This window comes from Prionailurus bengalensis, chromosome D3 (assembly GCF_016509475.1).
Source record: "Prionailurus bengalensis isolate Pbe53 chromosome D3, Fcat_Pben_1.1_paternal_pri, whole genome shotgun sequence".
Classification (NCBI taxonomy): Eukaryota; Metazoa; Chordata; class Mammalia; order Carnivora; family Felidae; genus Prionailurus; species Prionailurus bengalensis.
This window is the reverse complement of record NC_057356.1, coordinates 93,878,314-93,897,478: the sequence shown is the minus strand read 5'-3', so window position 1 is coordinate 93,897,478 and position 19,165 is coordinate 93,878,314. Positions and strand designations below refer to the sequence as shown.

The following is a 19,165-nucleotide window of genomic DNA, read 5'->3' as shown; positions in this document are numbered from 1 at the left end:
CGGAGCCCACGGCGCTTGCTCAGGGCTCCTCAGGCAGCAAGAAGTGCCCCGGGGCCAGAAAGAGCCCGTGCGCGTGCGTGTGCGTGTTGTGTGCGGTCCTGAGTGCGGGACCGGGCCCAGACGGCACGGAAGGGGAGCCAGGTCCTGAGCACAAGTTTCCCTGGGACCAGGGAGGAATCTTTTCCACGTGACACCACTTGGACAGGCTTCTGGTAAACGGATCAGAGCTTTGGGAAAGGAAGCTTAAGTCTCAAGAAAAGATGCTTCGTCCCGAGAGAGCCACCCAGGGCCGGGCCTGCGGTAACCAAGCCGCCGTCAAGGAGCCACCTCCGCGGCGGACAGGCATCTCCAGTAGTGACTCAGGTCCTACCAGCAGCAGGGCAGAGATGGGTTACCTGATGGCTTCGGCAAACCCCTCCACCCAAGGCTCCCCGTCCCCTGGCTCCAACAGCCAGGGCCCCCGGGAGCCCAAAGACAGCAGCAAGTTACTGTCCTGAACACGATTTCTGAACAGGTGGACGCCCCACGTCCCCCCACTGTCAGAAGAAGGGCCACGCGCCTGTGCCCGTGGCACCTGTGCCCACACACCTGTGCCCGTGGCCAGGGGAAGAGCTACTGAGCTTGGAAGAACTCTGAATTTTTTCAGACAGTCACCTGCGGCCACAGTGTGTTTTTCGTCAGCCTGAAGACTGTTGCTCTTCTAGGATCACAGAGAACACACACACACGCACGTGCGCACACGCACTCCGTGGCAGATGTTAATCCCACCGCGTCCGCAATCATTCGGAACACTCACGCCCTAGATACGCCAATTAGCAGGCTGTCCGAGTGGACAGAAAGAAAGACCCAGCTACCTGCGGTCTGTAAGAAACCACTTTAAACACAAAGGCACGGACGAAGGTTCGGGGACGGACAAGACGGGCCGCGCTAATGCGAGCCGTAAGAAAGCTGGACCCGCTCCGTGATCCCAGACAGAAAACGTCCCCCGTAAACAACCATGTGGGCACCGACACGTGCGAACAGAAGAGCCAAGGAGGCCAAGAAAGGTGGGTGTGGGTGTGCCGGGCGTCTGCGGCCCGGGATCCTCTCGGCGGCACCAGCGAGGCCCGGGCACCTGCCCCGCCACCTGCCGGCGCCCGCAAGCGCACCAGCTAACTGGCAAAACGGAATCAGCAGCACAGAGACCCGCCTTCACATCCAGCCAGTTCACGTTCAGAACAAGAGTCTACCGAGTGGCGGGAGACGAGATCGTGCCAAGGATGCTGCTGGAGCCTCGCGCGTCCCGGCGAGCCCGGGCAGGTGTGACGCCCGCTCAGCGGCTCAGAACAGCCGGTCTTCCTGGCGGACGGCGGCGGCGCTGTGTGCGGGCCCCTGGCGACGACGACAAGGAGGGTGGCGAAGGCCCTGTGCCCACGGTGCTCGCCACATGACCGGGAACAGTTACCGCGCAGGAGGGTCCCAGGCTCCCCTGTGCGGGGTCCCCTCCTACGGGTCACCCGCTGTGCCGCCCCAGGCTGGTCTGGGTCCTAAGACCACTGGTGTCAGGAAGCCCTTCACGCTATTGGCGCGTGCTGCGCCCTGACCCCGGTGTTTCCAGCGGCTCGTGTCGCGGGAAGCCCTACTCACCGGCTTGCACAGGCCTCTGTCCGTCTTTGCCTCAGCCTCCCAGATGTGGTGACCGTCTGGAAGAGAAGGGCAGAACGAAGGCTGTTATCCGCGTGCCCGGTCCAGCACACCACCCCAATCCCCTTGCCTCGACCAGGCGCGGGCCACCCCGGAGACCACAGCCCCGTCCACTCGCACCGTGCTGGCTGCTAATGCGCGAGAGCAAAACGTCGTGTGAGCGTTGCCACCGGAGAGGACGCGCTAGGCCCACACGCGGGGGCAAGGAGCCTTGTGGAGCCCGAAGACCCCGGGCTCCGTGGGAGGGAGCCCCGGGCAGCGAGCGTCCCGAAACCCACCCTGCCCGCATCCACAGGCTCGCCGCCCTGGCCCCACGGCACCCACGGGAGGGCTCGTGAACACAGGAGACGTGCCGGTGACCCGGTAAACGGCGCGTGGTCTCCGGACCTGGACCCGGGCGGTGTCCTGGCTCTCAGACCCGCCGGCTCCAGCTCCAGGTGCACCGGCGGGAGGCATAGACCCGGTTACCGCGTGCGTTCTGGGAGCAGAGTTATCTGAGTAACGAGTCGGGGCCCGGGAGCCACGATCCCGCCTCTGCTCAGAGTAGCTGCTGGCCGAGCGAGAGAATCCTTTCTGTGACCGCTTCTCGCCACGTCGGGATACAGAAACGCAGAGCGTGGTATTTCTAACCTTGCCCCAACGGCCGCTTGCGTGTTTTAAAAAAAAGGTAGAAAGGCTCCCGATGGGCCTTGAAAGGGCTCAACGTCCCGTGGGCCGGGCCTGGAGGGAGGGGGCTTCGAGAAGCCCACTGGCAACAACGACTGCAAACCGAGCTCTTGGCCTCTGGAAGCCCCTCGATGGCTGGCCAGCGCGACGGGGCCCGGCGGGGTGGTTACTTGGGATTAACAGCTGTCCGTCTCCTGCTGAGACCTCCCTCCTCCCCATCTCCTGTGAAGTCTGTCCCCAAACAGTTACAGCCAGCCACAGTTCCCGCTCCCATTCTGGTTTCGAAGAAGAGATGTACGTGTGTTACAATTCAGAAATTATAAATAAAGTAGACAAAATCTCCTTTTTCTGCCTCACAGTGCGGGCGGGCAGGGGTGGAGGGTGGAGACAGAGGGAGGAAATGTGAGTCACACAGAGCCCGGAGCAGCGTCTGTGTGCCAGGACCACACCAGCCTCTCGGGACGCCTGAAGTCCCAGCACAAATTACCCACCAGATGAACCCACTCGGTGATAAAATGCAGACCAGCGGCCCAAGGGAGCAGCATCCACGTCTCCTCCAGAAAAACATAACAGGAAACTAAAAATACACTCTGCTGTTCTTAAGGCATCAAGACCCACAAAGCAGCTAACTTTCTGGAGCCCCGTGAGCCCAGGGCGCGGGTGCGGAAGCATCTCTGTGAACCCCGGTCCCTGAGCTGGCGGAAGGTCCCGAGCTGTGTGAGCCAGGGATGCGGCTCCAGGGGCCGAGCTCGGGGACGGGGCAGGCTCGTCCGGGCCGTGCAGGCCAGACGGGCCTTGGCCCCGTGGGCAGGGTCCCCACCCGCTGCTTGCTTAAGGTAATCAAAATTACTCTTCCTGTAAGCGCAGCTCCTATGTTCCTGTGCCTCTTAAAACAACTTCAGAGGGACGCAGCTGTGGAAGTCACAAGCGGGGACAAACCTGGCCACTGCCCAGTCTCTGCCCGTTGGTGGTAACCATGGCTCGAGTTTCCCTGAGGAATTCTCGAGTGTGGCCAGGCCTCCTGTCGAGGCGCAGAGAGCACACAGGGGGCAAGAGGGAGGTCGAGGCCCATGAGGGGCCAGGGACACGGCAACAAGGGGGCCGAGCACCCCATCTGTCCTCCCTGAGGGGTCAGACCAGACTCGGCCTCCCTGTGAACACCTTGCAGGCTCATCCGAATAAGGAAACCGACGGAAGGCTCTGTGGGGCCCGCCGGCCAAGAAAGCGCTCCAGCAGAGGCCTCCTCCGGCCCCTCCAGCCCCTCCTGGGCCTAGGGGCAGGGTCCCCCCGTCAGAGCAGCTGCCCGGGGTCGGCGAGCCACACGGTCCACCGTGCACGCCGCGTGTCAGCTTCCCCAGACACCGATCCCGAGAGTCACGCACTAACAGAGTATAGGCCCATCCGGACACGCTGGTTAAAGCCGGGCTTCTCGAGACCCCGCAGGGCGGGAACCAGCGGTCTCAAAGGCCCAGGGCTCTGGCCCTGTTTTCCCTGAGTCTTCGTGTCTGTTTGAATCACAGCCCATGGGGACAAGCACGTCGTGGTCCCTCTGTTTCCACTAAGGGCCCTAAATGAGTGGCCGTCCGCTTGTGTATCAGGATGGCAGCTTCGCGGCCACTCAGCGTGGCTGATCATCACGGACAGGTTCCCGGGGGCAGGGTGCCAGCAGGACCCCATCGCCGGTGCCCCCCCCCCCACCCCGCCGAGCTGGGGGCGTGGGGCCCTGCCGTCCGGCCTCGGGGCGTCCTCCTTGGCTGAGCACAGCCTCAGCCTGCACGGGGTAGGCGGGCGCCACACGGCCTCGGAGCTGCGGCCTTATCAAGAGCTCCGCGGGCCTCAGCGGGGAAACTGTGCGCAAGCCCAGAAGGAAAAATGTTCCAAACCATTAGGGAACTCCCTGCCTCGTGAGTCATCAGAAAGGCTTCCCCACCACACCCGCCCCGAGGCTTCCACAGCACGGCTCTTAGTCACACACCTCCCGGGGCGGCTCGGGGAGGACGGGGCCACACGTGGAGGTCCCCGGCCTCCGCGGGAGCAGCGGCTGCTTTCCGGAGGCACACTCGAGTCCCCGGCACACAGGAGGCGCAGACACCCGTGACTGGCTTTCGACCGAGTCACAGCGTTGGCCGACGGCCAGAATGGAAACAGCACGGAGCCCCCGTCGGAAGGACCCTGCGCCTGAGTGGCGGGACCTCGTTCCCTGGGGCCCTTGGCCGCGCACACGGTCCCCTCCGCGCCTGGCTGCCGGCTCTGGGAGCGGGCTCAGCCCAGACAGGCGCGGACCAGCACCGCAGCGCCCTGTCCCCGGGCTGCCGGCTGGCAGGAAAGGCAGCGAGCGGGGTGCAAACAGGAGGTCCCTCTGCACTCCCGTGGGTGCCACGGGGGAGACGGCACCCTGACCCCGGAGCAGTCGGGGCCGGCCAGGGCGGGGGGCTCCGGGGTTGTTCCGGTCAGTGGGAGGGTCCCCACACAGCTTGTCTTCATCCCCCCCAGGCCCCCCAAACCCCTCCAGGCCTCACACCCTGGGGCACCCCCAGAGCTGCTCCGACCAGCCTGCTTCCTGCAGAAGACTCCAGAGTGAGAAGGAAATCACCCATCGGCCTGGGGCTCAGCCTGGGCTTTCCTCACATGGCCGAACGTGGGATTCCTGGGTGCGTGCCCCAGGAAGGGGGCCCACGCGTGCACAGGCAGTCACTGGAGCACACGAGCCAAGAGGTGGGCACAACCCCAGAGTCCGGCCGCTGCAGGAAGCTAAGCACGCCATCCATCCACAAGACAGGAAACCACCCAGCCTTAAAGGGGACAGAGTCCTGATGCGCGCTCTTTGTGGGCGCGAGGAGCTACGCACAGCAAGGCCCTGTCCTTCCAGGGCGGCGTCCGGGGCAGGCAGAGCCACGGGGACGGAAGTCAGCTCTGAATCGGCCAGGCTGGGGAGAACGGGGTTAACGGCTAACAGGTAAAGTCTCTTTGGGGAATTTCTGGAATTAGCAGGATGGCTGCCTGGCTCTGAACACACCAAAAGCCACTGAACTTTAAGTGGCTGAGCTGTGTGCTCTGTGAGCTGTGACTCAACAAAGCGAACGCAAGACAGAAGTCGTGCAAGGGCTGCGTGCGGCATGCTCCGAGGCGGCCTTCGGAGGAAGCAGAGGCAGCCGGTCCCCCTCCGTCCAGCTTCACATTCTCGACACCTGCCCCCTCCCGTGCCCTTCCCCTTCCCACCAAGACTGAGGTGGGAAGCTGCCACCCCCCCGGGTGCCTCCAGTTGCCTCCCTCCCCGCTTCAGAGGGACGTGTGCCCATGTCCTGGATGTCCCCGGGGTGCCGAATCGGAGGTGGGGGGCTGGGCGTGGTTTGGCACAGACCTCAGGGAAAGACTGGTCACCAGCCCAGAGAAAAGAAGTTTCGGTGACAACCTTCTCACGGCAGGGACGCAAGGCCTCTGGTCTGGCTTGGGGAGCCCCGTGGGGGACTGCGGAAGGCACAGAGGTCACACCGAGCCTCCACTGGCCGCCCCTATCCCTGGGGTGTGGACCCCAGAGACCATGGCGGGACCCCACAGGACAGCCCTGCAGGGGAACGGAAGGCCCGCCGGGCTGGGCTGCAGCCGTGTCTCCCCACGGGCATCAGGTCGCCTCCCGGGACATCAGCAGAGGGAAGCTGAGCCAGGAGAAGGGTGAGTCTGGGACCGGCTGCCCTGTGGCACCGGCCACACTCCCAGCTGACTTTCCTCTCTGGCTGGGCTCCTCCTGAGACCACTCAAAACGTCTCAGTGTAACCGTGGGGCCAGCGTTCAAGTCCAAGGCCTCAGCGTAAGGAAAAACCCTTCACAGCACGGCGCTCCCTCCGGTCTGCCGCTTTCCTTCTGCTCAGCGGAGACGGGCACCTTCCAGAACCACCAGCCCTGGGAACGGTCACAGGTGACGCCGTGCGGGGACGCCGGTGCCCGCGTGGGCCCCCAGGCCCGCGGGACTCTCACCGCAGAGGCTGCCTGAGAACACTTGCCTGACATCACCCCCTCGGCACGCTGACACAGAGGAGCAAGGTGGCAGTGGCTGTCCGTGTGGACGGCCGTCCTCCCGTCCCTCCCACGTCCACGCCAAGAGACCCTTTTCTTTCTCGCCAAGTCATGACCTGCGGGCATGCGAGCCGCACCGCCGGCTGGAGGCATCCGTACCTGGGAAATTTCCGGAAACGCTTCAGAACCAACACACCAAGCTAGTGGGACCAGAAGCCCTGCAGCCATGGCCACAGCGCAGGGCAGAGGAGGAGGCGTGGCTGCCACCACCAGAGGGAGCAGAACACGACCCTGCAGGCTCTGCCCAGCGGTGGGCACCCAGGGCTCCCGACACTGTCACTGCCACGCTGTGCGGTTCGGGGGGGGGGGGGGGCGGCCACACCCCAGGACAACAGGAGGCTCGTCACATACACACGGCCCCCTCTCACACCCACACCCACGGACCACATACGTGAACTCACACACACCCTAACACACGCATACCTGCTCACACACATGCCCTGACACACACGGGCTCACTCACACACGTTCTGACACACACGGGCTCACACACACCTGCTCCCACACGCACGCTGACACACACCTGCTCACTCACACACGCACACCTGCTCACACACATGCCCTGACACACACGAGCTCACTCACATTCTGACACACACGGGCTCACACACACTGAAACACACACCTGCTCACTGACACATGCTCTGACACACACGGGCTCACACACACTGACACACACACCTCACACACACACCCCAACGCACACTTGCTCACTCACACACCCTGACACACACCTGCTCACTCACACACGCTGACACACGCACACCTGCTCACACACATGCCCTGACACACGGGCTCACTCACACTGACACACACCTGCTCACACACACCCTGATACACACCTGCTCACTCACACACGCTGACACACACATACCTGCTCACACACACACCCTGACACACACAGGCTCTCACACACTGACACACACACCTCACATACACCAACACACACGGGCTCACTCACACGTTCTGACACACATGGGCTCACACACTGACACACACACCTGCTCACACACACCCTGACACACACCTGCTCACACACACCCTGACACACACCTGCTCGCTCACACACGCGGACACACGCACACCTGCTCACACACATGCCCTGACACATGGGCTCACTCACACTGACACACATACCTGCTCACACACACCCTGACACACACCTGCTCGCTCACACACGCTGACACACACATACCTGCTCACACACACACCCTGACACACACAGGCTCTCACACACTGACACACACACCTCACATACACCAACACACACGGGCTCACTCACACGTTCTGACACACCTGCTCACACACACCCTGACACACACCTGCTCGCTCACACACGCTGACACACACACACCCGCTCACACACACACCCTGACACACACGGGCTCTCACACACTGACACACACACCTCACATACACCGACACACACGGGCTCACTCACACACGTTCTGACACACACGGGCTCACACACAGGCACACGCACCTCACACACACACACCCCCGACGTACACTTGCTCACTCACACAGGCTGACACGCACACCTGCTCACACATGCCGACACACACCTGCTCGCTCACACACGCTGACACACGCACACCTGCTCACACACGCCCTGACACAGGCACCCTGCACACACCACTCCTAAACCGGCCGCTGGAGTCCAGGCCTGTACTGTGACCGGGTGCATACTTAAAAAGAAACATCACCTAAGGCCCCCACACCCCCTCTGCTGGGAGGTGAGATTTCCGCTGCTCTGGGCCACGGCCTGAAGCCTCGCCCGTGAACACGAAATCGTCTGTGCCGATGGTCTGAGAGCGTCCGGGAGGCACAGGTGAGGAGTGAGCCGTGCCACACGCACACACACGCAGGCCCAGGACGGACAGCTCAGGGAGCCCACGGGCCAGGGGCCCACACTTCCCCCTCCACACTCAGCCCCCAGGACGCACCCAAAGAACCCTCTTCCAGCAAAGTGGCCATTGTCCTATTTCTGGAGCAAACGGACACATCTCCGACCCGTGGGAGGGAGGTGTGCTGACCCCGCAGCCCCCTCCCTCCCACAAGCCTCTCCACCTTGAACCCGGACCCCCGAAAGGACTTTGTTCACAACAGCACCAGGATCAGGGGTGTTCAGAAGCAGGTTGGTGAGGACCACAAAGGGGCGTGTGCAGGTGCAGCCGGGGGCGGGGCCCGGGGATTCAGGCTCACCGCCTGCTGAGCGCCTTCCCTGCCCACTGCCGGACGGGCCCAGAACGGGCGTGGGGGCCGCTGCCGCCCCCACGGACCGTCCAGTCCACCGGGTGCACCCATCAAGAGCCCCTCTGCCCATCCCCCACCCGGGAGCAGGTGTGGGACGTGTGCCGCCTCCCAGAGCACCCACTGGCCAGCGGCTCAGCCCAGGAGGAGCCGCTGATGGGAGAGACCAGCAGAGCCACCTGGGGCTTGGGGCCTTGTGGGGGGGGGGGGGGCGTCTGAGTGCCCCACGAAGAGGTTTCGAGGGAGCGATCCAGCGTTGAAGGGTGCTCACACCGCGACCCGATGAACTGCCTTCCACGTTTACACCTCAGAGGCCCCACGTGTGGGCGTGGCAGCAGCTAAGGACGTCAGGCAGGGCCCCGAGACCGTGCAGACAGAACACAGCCGACCTGCCAGCCCACGGGGGCCACGGGCGCGGCCACGGGCTGAGTCCAGTCCACACAACTGCCAGCAAAGGAAGGGCTTGTTCTTGAAGCCTCTAAGTCTGGGTGAGGTCTGCTGTGCGGCCAAGAAGCCGAAACAGGCTCTGTTTGCGGTTTTCAGGAATCACCGCGGAACAGGCAGGAGCCCGCTCGGAGCCACCTGCAGCCCCGGTGTCAGGGACGCGATCTGGCACGTCCAAACCAGTGACACGTTCGGCTTTGGCACCTCAGCCCTGCCTCCAGAGCAGAGCGAGTTCACGTTCCACGCGACGTCTTCACACGTGTGGGACACGTGAGGGTCCTCTGGGCTGATTCAAACGTTCACACGCATGTTCAAATACATGCTCGATCCACACCGCTGAGGGCAGCTCCAGAGATCTTCACTGCCAGGGATGGGGGGGGAGGGCCGGTCAGTGTCTCACTCCCGCACGGGGATGTCCACGATGTCCGCAGGCGAGCCCTCGACGCAGCCGTCCAGCACTGGACTCTCGGCCCCGCCGGGTAAGTGCGTTCAGGTTTTCACACGCTCAGCAGCGCCGTCTCACGTGCGAGCCACGGCCACTGACCCCAGTCCTCAAAGGAAAGGCTCTTCTAACCCCGGGGCCTTTTGCAAAACACAGTAAAGCCCCCCCCCCCAAAACTACAGGGCTCTTCTGGAAAGCACCATCACGTACGCGGCCAGAGCTCTGTGCTGTCACGTCCTGTGTGACATCCTGATGTCCCTGCAGCCCCTCATCCTGCCCGGGCTGCCCCTAGGGACCCGCTGACGCCCACCGGAGGCCCAGAGCCACCTACCGGGACGCCTGGCTCCCGTGCACTGACTGCTGCTCTTGCCACAGGTGCCACGAGACCCTTCTCCAACCCCCTTCTCTCATGGAGGCGTAGCCGCTGTGGCTGGCCCGCCAGGCAGGAACTGCCCCGTGAAACCCTCAGAAAGGTCTGGGTTGCTGGTGCAGGGGCTGGGGGCGCCCCGGAGACGCCCCAGCGGCTGGGAGAACAGTGCCCGCATTCAGGACTCCCACAACAAGGTCTCTCCGCTCACATTCCGGCCTTGGTGGTTTAGGGACTGAACTTCACAACAGGGCAGTGACCTCGTCGGAAGCCTAGAGAACAGCTCGGCCCTAACCTAAATTGGCTTTAGCGGTATCTCCAAAAAATCAACTAAGAAAAGCCCAGTTACGGCTGCAGTGGGCGTCGGGATGCGTTAGGAGTGGCACAATGGCCACCTGTGCCTGGAGTCAAAGGTGAAAGAACGTTCTCTTTTGAAAACGTGACTTTCACGTACACGTGTGAACGCGCAAGCCGTCTTCTTAAATACGAACACACAGCCACCGACAGCGTCCAGACGTGAAAGCACAGTGTTTACACCTGCTGGTGGTGGCCACAGGCTGTGACCACGTCACCACCCACACCCACGTCTCGCCGGCTGCCACGGGAGGGGGGGGGGAGGGCCCCACGCAGCCAGCCTCCACGCGGCACGCGAGGCCCTGGAGTGGATACGCACGCGGGGGCCGATCAGGACGGCCGGGCGGTGAATCCCGCCCCGCCAAAGAAGCCACACGGTGCCCACCAGGCGGGGAGCACCCAGGAGGCACCCGAAGGTCCTGCCATGGCGCCAAGGTGACGACTGTTCAGGAAGGAAGAAGAAAGCCGCGTGGACTTGTGCAGCAGCCAGAAAAGCAGTGACTCAGGCCAAGTCGCAGCACAGCGCCTGGCGACCCTCCCCCACATGTACTCGCGTGTGTTTAAGCTCAAAAGGTTAAATCGTTTCAAAATTAGCCTCCTCCGAAAAACAGTGTCCAGCAATGCAAATTCTCCTCATCATCACCACATTTGGTCCGATTTTCTCCATAATTCACAACATTTTCCAATCACGTGCGTGATTACACGGGCACAAGCTGAGCACACAGGACCTGCCGGCCCGTTTTGATGGAGGCACTTAAGCCTCCTGCACAAAATCAAGACCCCATTGTGGACGTGGGGCACCGCTGTGGCTTCTGGCATCAGCGTGGGTCCTGCAGCCGTGCTCTCTGGAAAACTCTGAGCGGGGGCGCGACCCCCTGCAGCCCAGCGGTGGCAGCACCGTGGGGGGCACTTGCCTGGCCAGCTCAGTGGGGACCGGCCTCCAAACCACAGCTGCCCAGAGCTTCCGGAGGGACCGGCCACACGCACTGTCACCTGCCCCCCCCACCCCCGCCTTGCTTTACTCTCATGAGCGCCCAGAGGCCTCTCCTGGGGCGGGGCGGGCGTGCACACACCTACATCCGCCCTGCCGCACACCTGGGCTCCGCTCTGCATGCGGAGGACTACACCTGCCACCCAGCAGTCTACACACACACACACACACACACACACACACACACACACCACACCACGGCTGGGAGCCCACAGCAGCACCTGCCTCTGCATCTCTGGGGCCTGAAGGACGCCACGGGGGTGTGGGGAGGCCGCCGAGCCAAGTGCGGGTCCCACGGCCGCTGCGGCCACTGAGCATCAGGATGTTCACCTCCCAAGGCGGTGATTCTGACACGAGAAGCCATCATCTACACAGGGCAGAACAGCGCCTCCCGAGACGGCCTGAGCAGCAGCCACCCAATGCCAGGAAGCAGACGTGTGCCCGGGCCAGGCCAAGGGCCCGCCACGGCCAGGGAGCAAGGGGCGGCCCCACACCCGCTGATGTGGGCCACGTTAAGGACAGGCCTTGACCCAGAGCTCGGTGATCTGCTCCTGCTGTGCGGCGTGGAGACCCCAGAGCTGCCCCGCTCCGCCCCTGGGAGCCACCCCCCACCCCGGCGGCAAAAGCGGGAAACACGCGGACAGTCTGTTATAGAGGAGATACCTGGTGCTTTCTCCACGAAAATGACCTTGGAGTCTTGCAGAAAGTTATGGCCGGACAGGACCATCTTCTTCCCGCCGAGGACGGGGCAGCTGGCCGCGCTCTGCTTCTCCACGAGGGGCAGCTCCTGGGCCGACCGCTGGGCTGCGCGGGGTCACAACAGGGAGAATGAGCTGCAGCCCCGGCCCCGCTTCGTGCCACAGCCCCGGGAGGGCGCCCCAGGGTCAGCCGGCTGGTCAGGAACGGGCCCTTCCCACGGGCTCCTCGGGGTTTGGTGGGGGGGCATCACGCACTCGGAACACAGGGCGACCGCACGCGACAGCTGGTCGCCCTCACGGCTGCTGCTCCAGGGCAGGTCCGCGTGATGACGCACACACAGGGGCGAAGGCGCATCAGCTCGTGTGTGCGCAAAGATCGCGACTTCAGTGGTGCGTGCACACACGTGCAGTCTGTGCAGTCTGAGTGCGTGCCTCTGTGCGGTGAACGTGCCGGCCCCCCGGGGTGACCCCGGCCTCTGCTTGGATAGGACACACCGCCCCGGGTAAGGAACCCCCCCTCGGGACACCCTGTCATGGTGGGAACGGGGTGTGGGCTTTGGAAGCTGGGAGCCACCACGAGACCCCACCCTGGGCGCCGTGGGGGAGCGGGCCCAGCGTGAACTGAGGGGTGGGGTCTCGCGGTGGAGGCTCTGTCACAGCCAGGTGTGGCGGACAAGAGAGGCGGGGGTCTGCTGGGACAAGGCCAGGCAGCAAGGCGTTGAGCATGAGGAGTCAAGCCGTCTGGAAAGCACAGGACGTGGGGCGGCGGCGGGGCGGGGTAGGGGGAACCGAGGCTGTTCCGGGCACAAATAGTGGCCACTTCCCTGGCCACTATGCATTCTCACCCAACCAGTGGGCCCGAGGGAGGAGGCCACACTTCAGACACGTGGAGCCGCCTGCAGCTAACCCACAGGCCACGCCAAGGCGTGGGGACAGGTGTCCGTGGGGCTCCACACAGGGGTCATGAGACAGCCATCAGGGGGACGGGGTCCCCGGGGGCTGAGGTGAGGGAACCAAACCCAGACACCCCCACTGAGATGGGCGGGCAGGTGAGCCAGGGACACGGGTAAGTGTCCTGAGACAGCCACGACCGGGTGAGAGAAGACGGGCCCTGGAAAGGTGACGTTCCGGCAGCGGCCAGTGGGTGTGGCAGGCCTACAGAATGCTTCCCGGTGCCCACCCCCAGGCCCAGGAAAGAAGCCGTGCTGAGGACAGGCGTTCGTGGGGCGTCCGCCAACGACCTCATCTGCCGGAGGACCCTGACCCCTTGCCGCGGCCGAGCCCCCGCAGGAGCACAGGACTCAGGCCCAAGGCTGGAAGACAAGACGAGGGAAAGCCAGGAGCTGCCGGGGAAGATGGGCTTGTCATAGAAGGACTGAGAAACAGGTTTGCTCAGCCCAGTGGACCAGACGCCCCAACCCCACCGCTCAGGTTTCTGAAAACCTAGGGATTTGCTCGAATGGGGCGAGAGCACCCATCTCAGGGGTTCAGGACAAACTCTCCTCTCTGTGATCCCCGCGGGTGCGAGGAGCAGGGCGGGCGGAGCCCGTGAACCTGAATGCCAGAGAGGTCAGGGCCTCGGGGGACGACCCACGAGAGGCGGGGAGCAGAGCAGCTGCACATCGGTATGGGCACACTTGATGGGAAAAGTCTGTGCGAGGTCACAGACGGGAGGGCGTGTGGCACGGGGCCAGCTCCGCTACTCACAGCACTCGATGGGGTTCGAGGCCACTTGCAGGGACAGCGTCCGGCCGTTGGGCTGCGGGATGTGGACCCGGAAGACCAGCCTCACCCTGGTGTTCTTTCTCCCGATGTCTGTCTCCCCTTTGCGCAGCTCGATGTCCGAGTTTCTGAGCTTCAGGATCCCGGCGCAGTCCACGCTGCCGGAAACAAGGGTCAGACCGTCTTTCAGTCCCTGGGGCAAGGCCCAGGGCGTCCCACCCTGCCCTCGAGAGGCCCACCGTCCGCGCGAGACCCTAGGAGCCACGTGCGGGCAGGAGGAGGACGGGAGGCTGTGAACGGAGGCCCTACTCCCGCAGGAGGTCAGTCCTCAGTTTACGGGTCAGTCCCTCGGAACTAGCGAGCAGGCCTGACTTTGCCCCTTGGCCCGTGCACCTTGGTGGTGGCCGTGTTCAGGAATGAACGGGCGTCGCGCTCAGGAGGAGAATCAGGCACGGGGGCACGCTGACAGCGGGGGACCGAACCGTCCAAGCGCAAGGCCCACGGCGCCCGGCGCCCTGGAGCAAATCCACCGCCACAAATGTTTGGGGTTTGCCCAGGTGTTAAGCGGAGGGCAGAGATGCAGAGGAGGGAAGGGCACGCAGGCCACACCCCCGAGCCGGCCCCCAGCACCCCAGCCCCGCGGGCGCAGCTCACATGGCTCTCATGTTGTTCTCCGGCAGCAGCGGGATCTCCAGGACTTTGGTGTTGGACAGGATGGCCTCGTGACTGGTGGTGGACACGGTCTTGCCCGTGATCCGATGCACCTGGTAGAAGGCGTGGGGTCTCAGCAGGCGGTCGTCAGCGGTCCCGATGAACAGCTGTAGCGTGAGCGGCTCGTTCTCCAAGTAGCCGTGTAGCTGGCGACAGAACAAGGTCCCCCGTCAAGCACCCTGCATGCAGACTGCTCAGAACCGGTTAGATTTTTATAAGCGAAGGCTGATTCAAACGGAAACTGTGCAACAGGTGCTCGGTGCTAAGTCGTTCCACGCCCCCGCCCCCTCCGCTCCGTGACAGACGACGGGAACGCCGGGTGCTGAGTGCTAAGTCGTTCCGCGCCCCCGCCCCCTCCGCTCCGTGAAAGACGACAGGAACGCCGGGTGCTGAGTGCTAAGTCGTTCCGCGCCCCCGCCCCCTCCGCTCTGTGACAGACGATGGGAACACCGGGTGCTGAGTGCTAAGTCGCTCCCGCATGCCAGCACCCTCCTCCCTGGCAGCTTGTGAGCACCATCTACACTCCGCCCAGCATCTGTTGTAAGGACCGTGTGTGGCTGGTGCCACCGGACACCCGGGGTGAGGCCTTTCCCGAGGAATTCAGGCCCCGCAGCCTGCAGGCTGGGGTCCTGCTTCTTGAACAACCTGTCCCGACGGCACATTATAGTCCGCAGACGCGAGTGACCGGTGCACGGAAATGCCACCAGTCCTTCCAAATGTGCAGGGGGGCCGGGGCCGCCGGTTCTCCGAGAAGCTCCCGGAAGGACAGACACACGTCCTCGCCGTCCCGCCCACGGGGCACGACGTGAGAGCCGCACACCTGGTGAGTGAGCCAGAGCACCTGGTCAGGGCAGACAAGGCACGTGCGGAGGGGGCGTGGGCAGGGTGGGCCTGAGGGCACCCGCGGCACTGCCCAGGCTCCACCTCTGCCCCGTGACACGTCCACCATGAGGTCACCTCACCCACCCCGAGGACCTGCCCAGCGGCACAGGCCCTGATGATGGGGACAGAAGAGGTGCCCTCAGGGACCAGGCACAGGCAGCGAACACCGACCAACAGATGGAGAGTGTCCCTGGGAGTGTCCCCGGGCGTCCAGAGGGGGACGGGGTGTCCAGAGGGGATGGGATGTCCACAGGGGAACGGGATGTCCAGAGGGGTGTCCAGAGGGGGAGGGGGTGTCCAGCGGGGGAGGTGGCGTCCAGAGAAGAATGGGGTGTCCAGAAGGGGACAGAGCTTCCACGGGGGACGGGGCGTCCAGCAGGGAAGGAGGCCTTCAGAACCTCCCGCAGTCCCCATGCTGGCTCCTGCCGACCTGTGTGCGTCTTTCACGTTGGTCTCCGCGGCTCTCCAGGCACAGCCGCGGCCTCTGGGGCGATGCAGGCGGCTGCCTGTTGTAATTTTCACGGACTCTTCGGTGGACCAGGCACTGGCCAGCAAGACAGCATCGGACGATCAAAGGCCCTGGGCTAAGGGCTCGCTCCTGTCTGCACCCGTCACCGCTCTGTCTGGAATCGGAGGCACCCGCGAGTGGTGCACACTCATCAGCTGCCACGAGAAGGTACAAAGGCCACTTCCCCGGCTTCGGGCAGCAGTCTGAGCAAAGGCTTCATTCGCTGGAGGCTGCAGGTGTCCCTGTGCAAAGTGGATCGTCCTCCACGCGGGGTGACGGGCTGTGCCACCCCTGGGACGCCCAACGGCTTGGGAACGAGCAGACGGCCGAGCGCCAGACGTCCTGCTGTCTGTCAGGAGCAGATCAACAGCTCCACCCAGGGCGTCGCGAGACCTGTTCTAGGGACGCGAACGCCGTCACCCTCAACGGACCCGGGATCTCCAACACAAGCACTCGGAACGTCAAGTTTAAGATTAAAAATGGGATCCAACCCTGTGAATCCGTTAACCCTGAGGAGCAAACAGTAGTTGAAATCAGCAGTGAACCATCGGCCGGAACCATGCTGATAGAAGACTCGTTAAGTGACTGTCACTGCACTTAATTACGGCACGGTGCTTGCAAGCTTGGGGTTCTCGGAAGAGGGTCCTCCAACGAGGACGGCTCGGGAGGCGCACGCACCCCCCGCCAGCATGCTGAGGGCCAGGAGGAAGGAGACCGCGTGGTCAAGGCCGCCAGCGTGTGGAGGGCCAGGCTGCCCCGTCCACGTGACGTCACAACTTCCATGCAAGAGACGCTGGCCACTACCTGTGGGACGTCCTGGAGACAGAGGCGCTCAGTGCAGGAGGGCGTGCCCAGACACACAGTCACGTGCCCACGCACACACACACACTCGCACCGGGGCTCTCCCACATACTCTGAAGCGCTGTGCTTGGCTGGGAAGGTTCGTTGCCGGCCGGCGGCAGGGACACACGCATCCTTTTCCGCCTCGACAGGGTCCCACGTGTCTGTGGACGTGGTCATCACCAAAGCAGCCTTTTCATGTAAAATCATCGTGCTTCCGTCCCGATCCACGGGTGCCTGACGCACACAGACTAAACACGCGTCTGACAGGCATGTGCACACAGACAGGGAGCGCGGCTGAGCCGAGCACGGACGTGAGCCCGGGCCTCCGCAGAGGGACGGGAGATGCCACAGCCATGTGGTGGGCGCGTGGGCAGAGAGGCCGAGGGGCGCCTTCCCTGCCCTGCCCGTCCGCTCGCCGGGGGCCTCGCCGTGGCCGCGCACGGAGAACCCGCAAACGACCCCTTTCAAGGCCGTTCCTGCTGATGCGGCTTAATCCCGCAGGGACGCCTCTCCTCTCTGAACCGAAGAGCTCTTCCTGTGTGCACGCACGAGCGTCCCCAGAGGAGCGCCGTTGGGTCTGGACGGCAGCGGCCACCGAAGTTCTCGCCTCCTTGTGGGGAGGGCGCCTTCGGGCCTCGGCCGATTTCGTGAGCTTTAATGAGAAACCCCTACTCCGTGCTGGACTCGAATCTATGTTTTTGTAACAGAAAACATAAAAGTAACATCAGAGGCTGATTAAGGGGCAAATTTTGCCCCTCGGTGTTCCGTTCTGTGACGTCTAACGCAACAAGACCTAAATGAGTCTTTGGCCGAAACGGTCTCTCGTGCGGCTGAGGCGGGTCGGTGGCGTGCGGAGGGCCCGGTGGCACTCAGGCGGTTTGGAAATGACAGGTTAGAGCCCCCCCGGGACCCACGCTGGCACTGCTGATTGCACGCGGGCGCAGCGGACTGTGGGTATAACTTCCCCTTTTAAAAACATGCTACTTCAGTGAAAATGGGAATACTTAAGGTTTAGCTTGGGAGATAAACATCTATTATTTAAAACGCGAAGTTCATTTTAAGAAAGTAATTTAAATACTTCACGTGCTCCGCCGCATGGGTTTTCTGCCTCTGGCACGTTTTAGTATCTGTAAAACGCTATTTATAAAATTACCTGTCATAACAATGGCCTCTCTTTGCTTCAACTAAACTAAACAAAATGCATTATTCCGTTTTCAAGGTATAAGAGCCGCCAAGTTTTCTACACGTGCGTGTTTGTTTTTAGCTCCTGTGCCAGCTCAGCACTTGTGGGGCAGTGACAGGCGGGTGACAAGTGGGGCAAGTCCTCTCGCGCTGCCACTCGCGCTCGGGCAGGTGGGGCCGAGCGAGCCGCTCGCGCAGAACCATCCGTCCGAAGGGAAATTTACGTCCATCTGGGTGTTAGATCCGAATCTTCACACGACGCCCCAAAGAGGAGCCGTGTGGAGAGGGAGACCCGGCCCCCAAACGGGATTCACTTGCTACCCCCACGCTTCTGGCCACCATGCTACCCTGTGAGCCCGCGGGGCGTGAGCGCGGCTGTCACACCGGATCCCGAATCCTCACGGCCTGCACCCGCGCTGCTCCCCCGCCCCCCACAAGGGTGTCCTACATACATCCACACAAATTCCTGCCAAATAACGGGAAGGAAAATCCCACGTGTCTGCTCGCCGGCACCATCACTGGACACGGGAGGGGACGGCGCTACACTGACCACGGCGGGGCCTGGGGATCGGCCGTCACGCCAACTCACATCTGTGACCACCACGGCACACAAATGGCCGCTGCCGTCAGACGCCGACCCCCCACTCCCGGAGGCCGCGTTAAGGGGAGCGGGAGACGAGAAAACCACGAATGAGAACGGAACCACCGCGTAACACGTGGGCCGAGGTTGGCGGAAGCCCCGACTGAGCACACGTGACGGGTCCACACAGGCCTGTTCTCTCCCAGCAGCCGGCCCCCCCTCTCTCGGCCAGGCCTCCAGGCAGCTGCTAAAAAACGGCGGGCAGAGCTATCTCTGAGCTGTGCCTCTGCTGAAAAGTAAGTGTGCGAGGGGCCGCAGCCTCCCTGCCTCACCACGATGCCTGGGATAAAGCCGCCAGACAAAGACAGTACAGAACTCAAGAGGCTGGCGGTGTTGTGCGTGCACGAGTATACACACGCAGAAGCACGTGTCTCGCAACACGGTGTGAGCATGTGCAGACGCGTGCTTGTGGGGAGGCATGAGCAGGTGTGCCGGGTGTGGGCAGAGAGGGTGGCTATCCCGTGGAGAAGCGGGTGGGGCAGGACGAGGTGACGGCCCAGGTGCAGGCCCCGCCCTCCCCCACAGCCCCCAAACACCTGCAGGAAATCCAGGCAGACTTCCCGCAGGCAACGCCACAAGTCATTTTCAACAGCTCTACTGAGGCAACGTTTTCCACGGCATAAAATTGACCCGTTTTAACCACGTAATGTAAGACTTGTAGTCTCTCCTGGAAAAAAGCTCAGGGACACAAGGAAAGCAGCTAAA

General features: G+C 63.2%; 1 protein-coding gene across 9 annotated transcripts in view; it reads right to left on the bottom strand.

Moving 5' to 3' along the window:
- The window catches only part of NFATC1 (nuclear factor of activated T cells 1), a 105,351-nt gene that overhangs the window by 46,191 nt on the left and 39,995 nt on the right, over positions 1–19,165 (bottom strand). For 6 of the 9 annotated variants that reach the window (XM_043559124.1, XM_043559125.1, XM_043559129.1 and 3 more), the window contains exons 4-7: positions 14,349–14,551; positions 13,680–13,852; positions 11,938–12,078; positions 1,627–1,682 (exon numbers count right to left, since the gene is read on the bottom strand). In XM_043559124.1, the coding sequence (XP_043415059.1) occupies positions 1,627–1,682; positions 11,938–12,078; positions 13,680–13,852; positions 14,349–14,551 (573 nt within the window). The remainder of the gene's footprint in view (positions 1–1,626; positions 1,683–11,937; positions 12,079–13,679; positions 13,853–14,348; positions 14,552–19,165) is intronic. The other 3 variants (XR_006294030.1, XM_043559126.1, XM_043559130.1) reach the window with 1 other exon arrangement.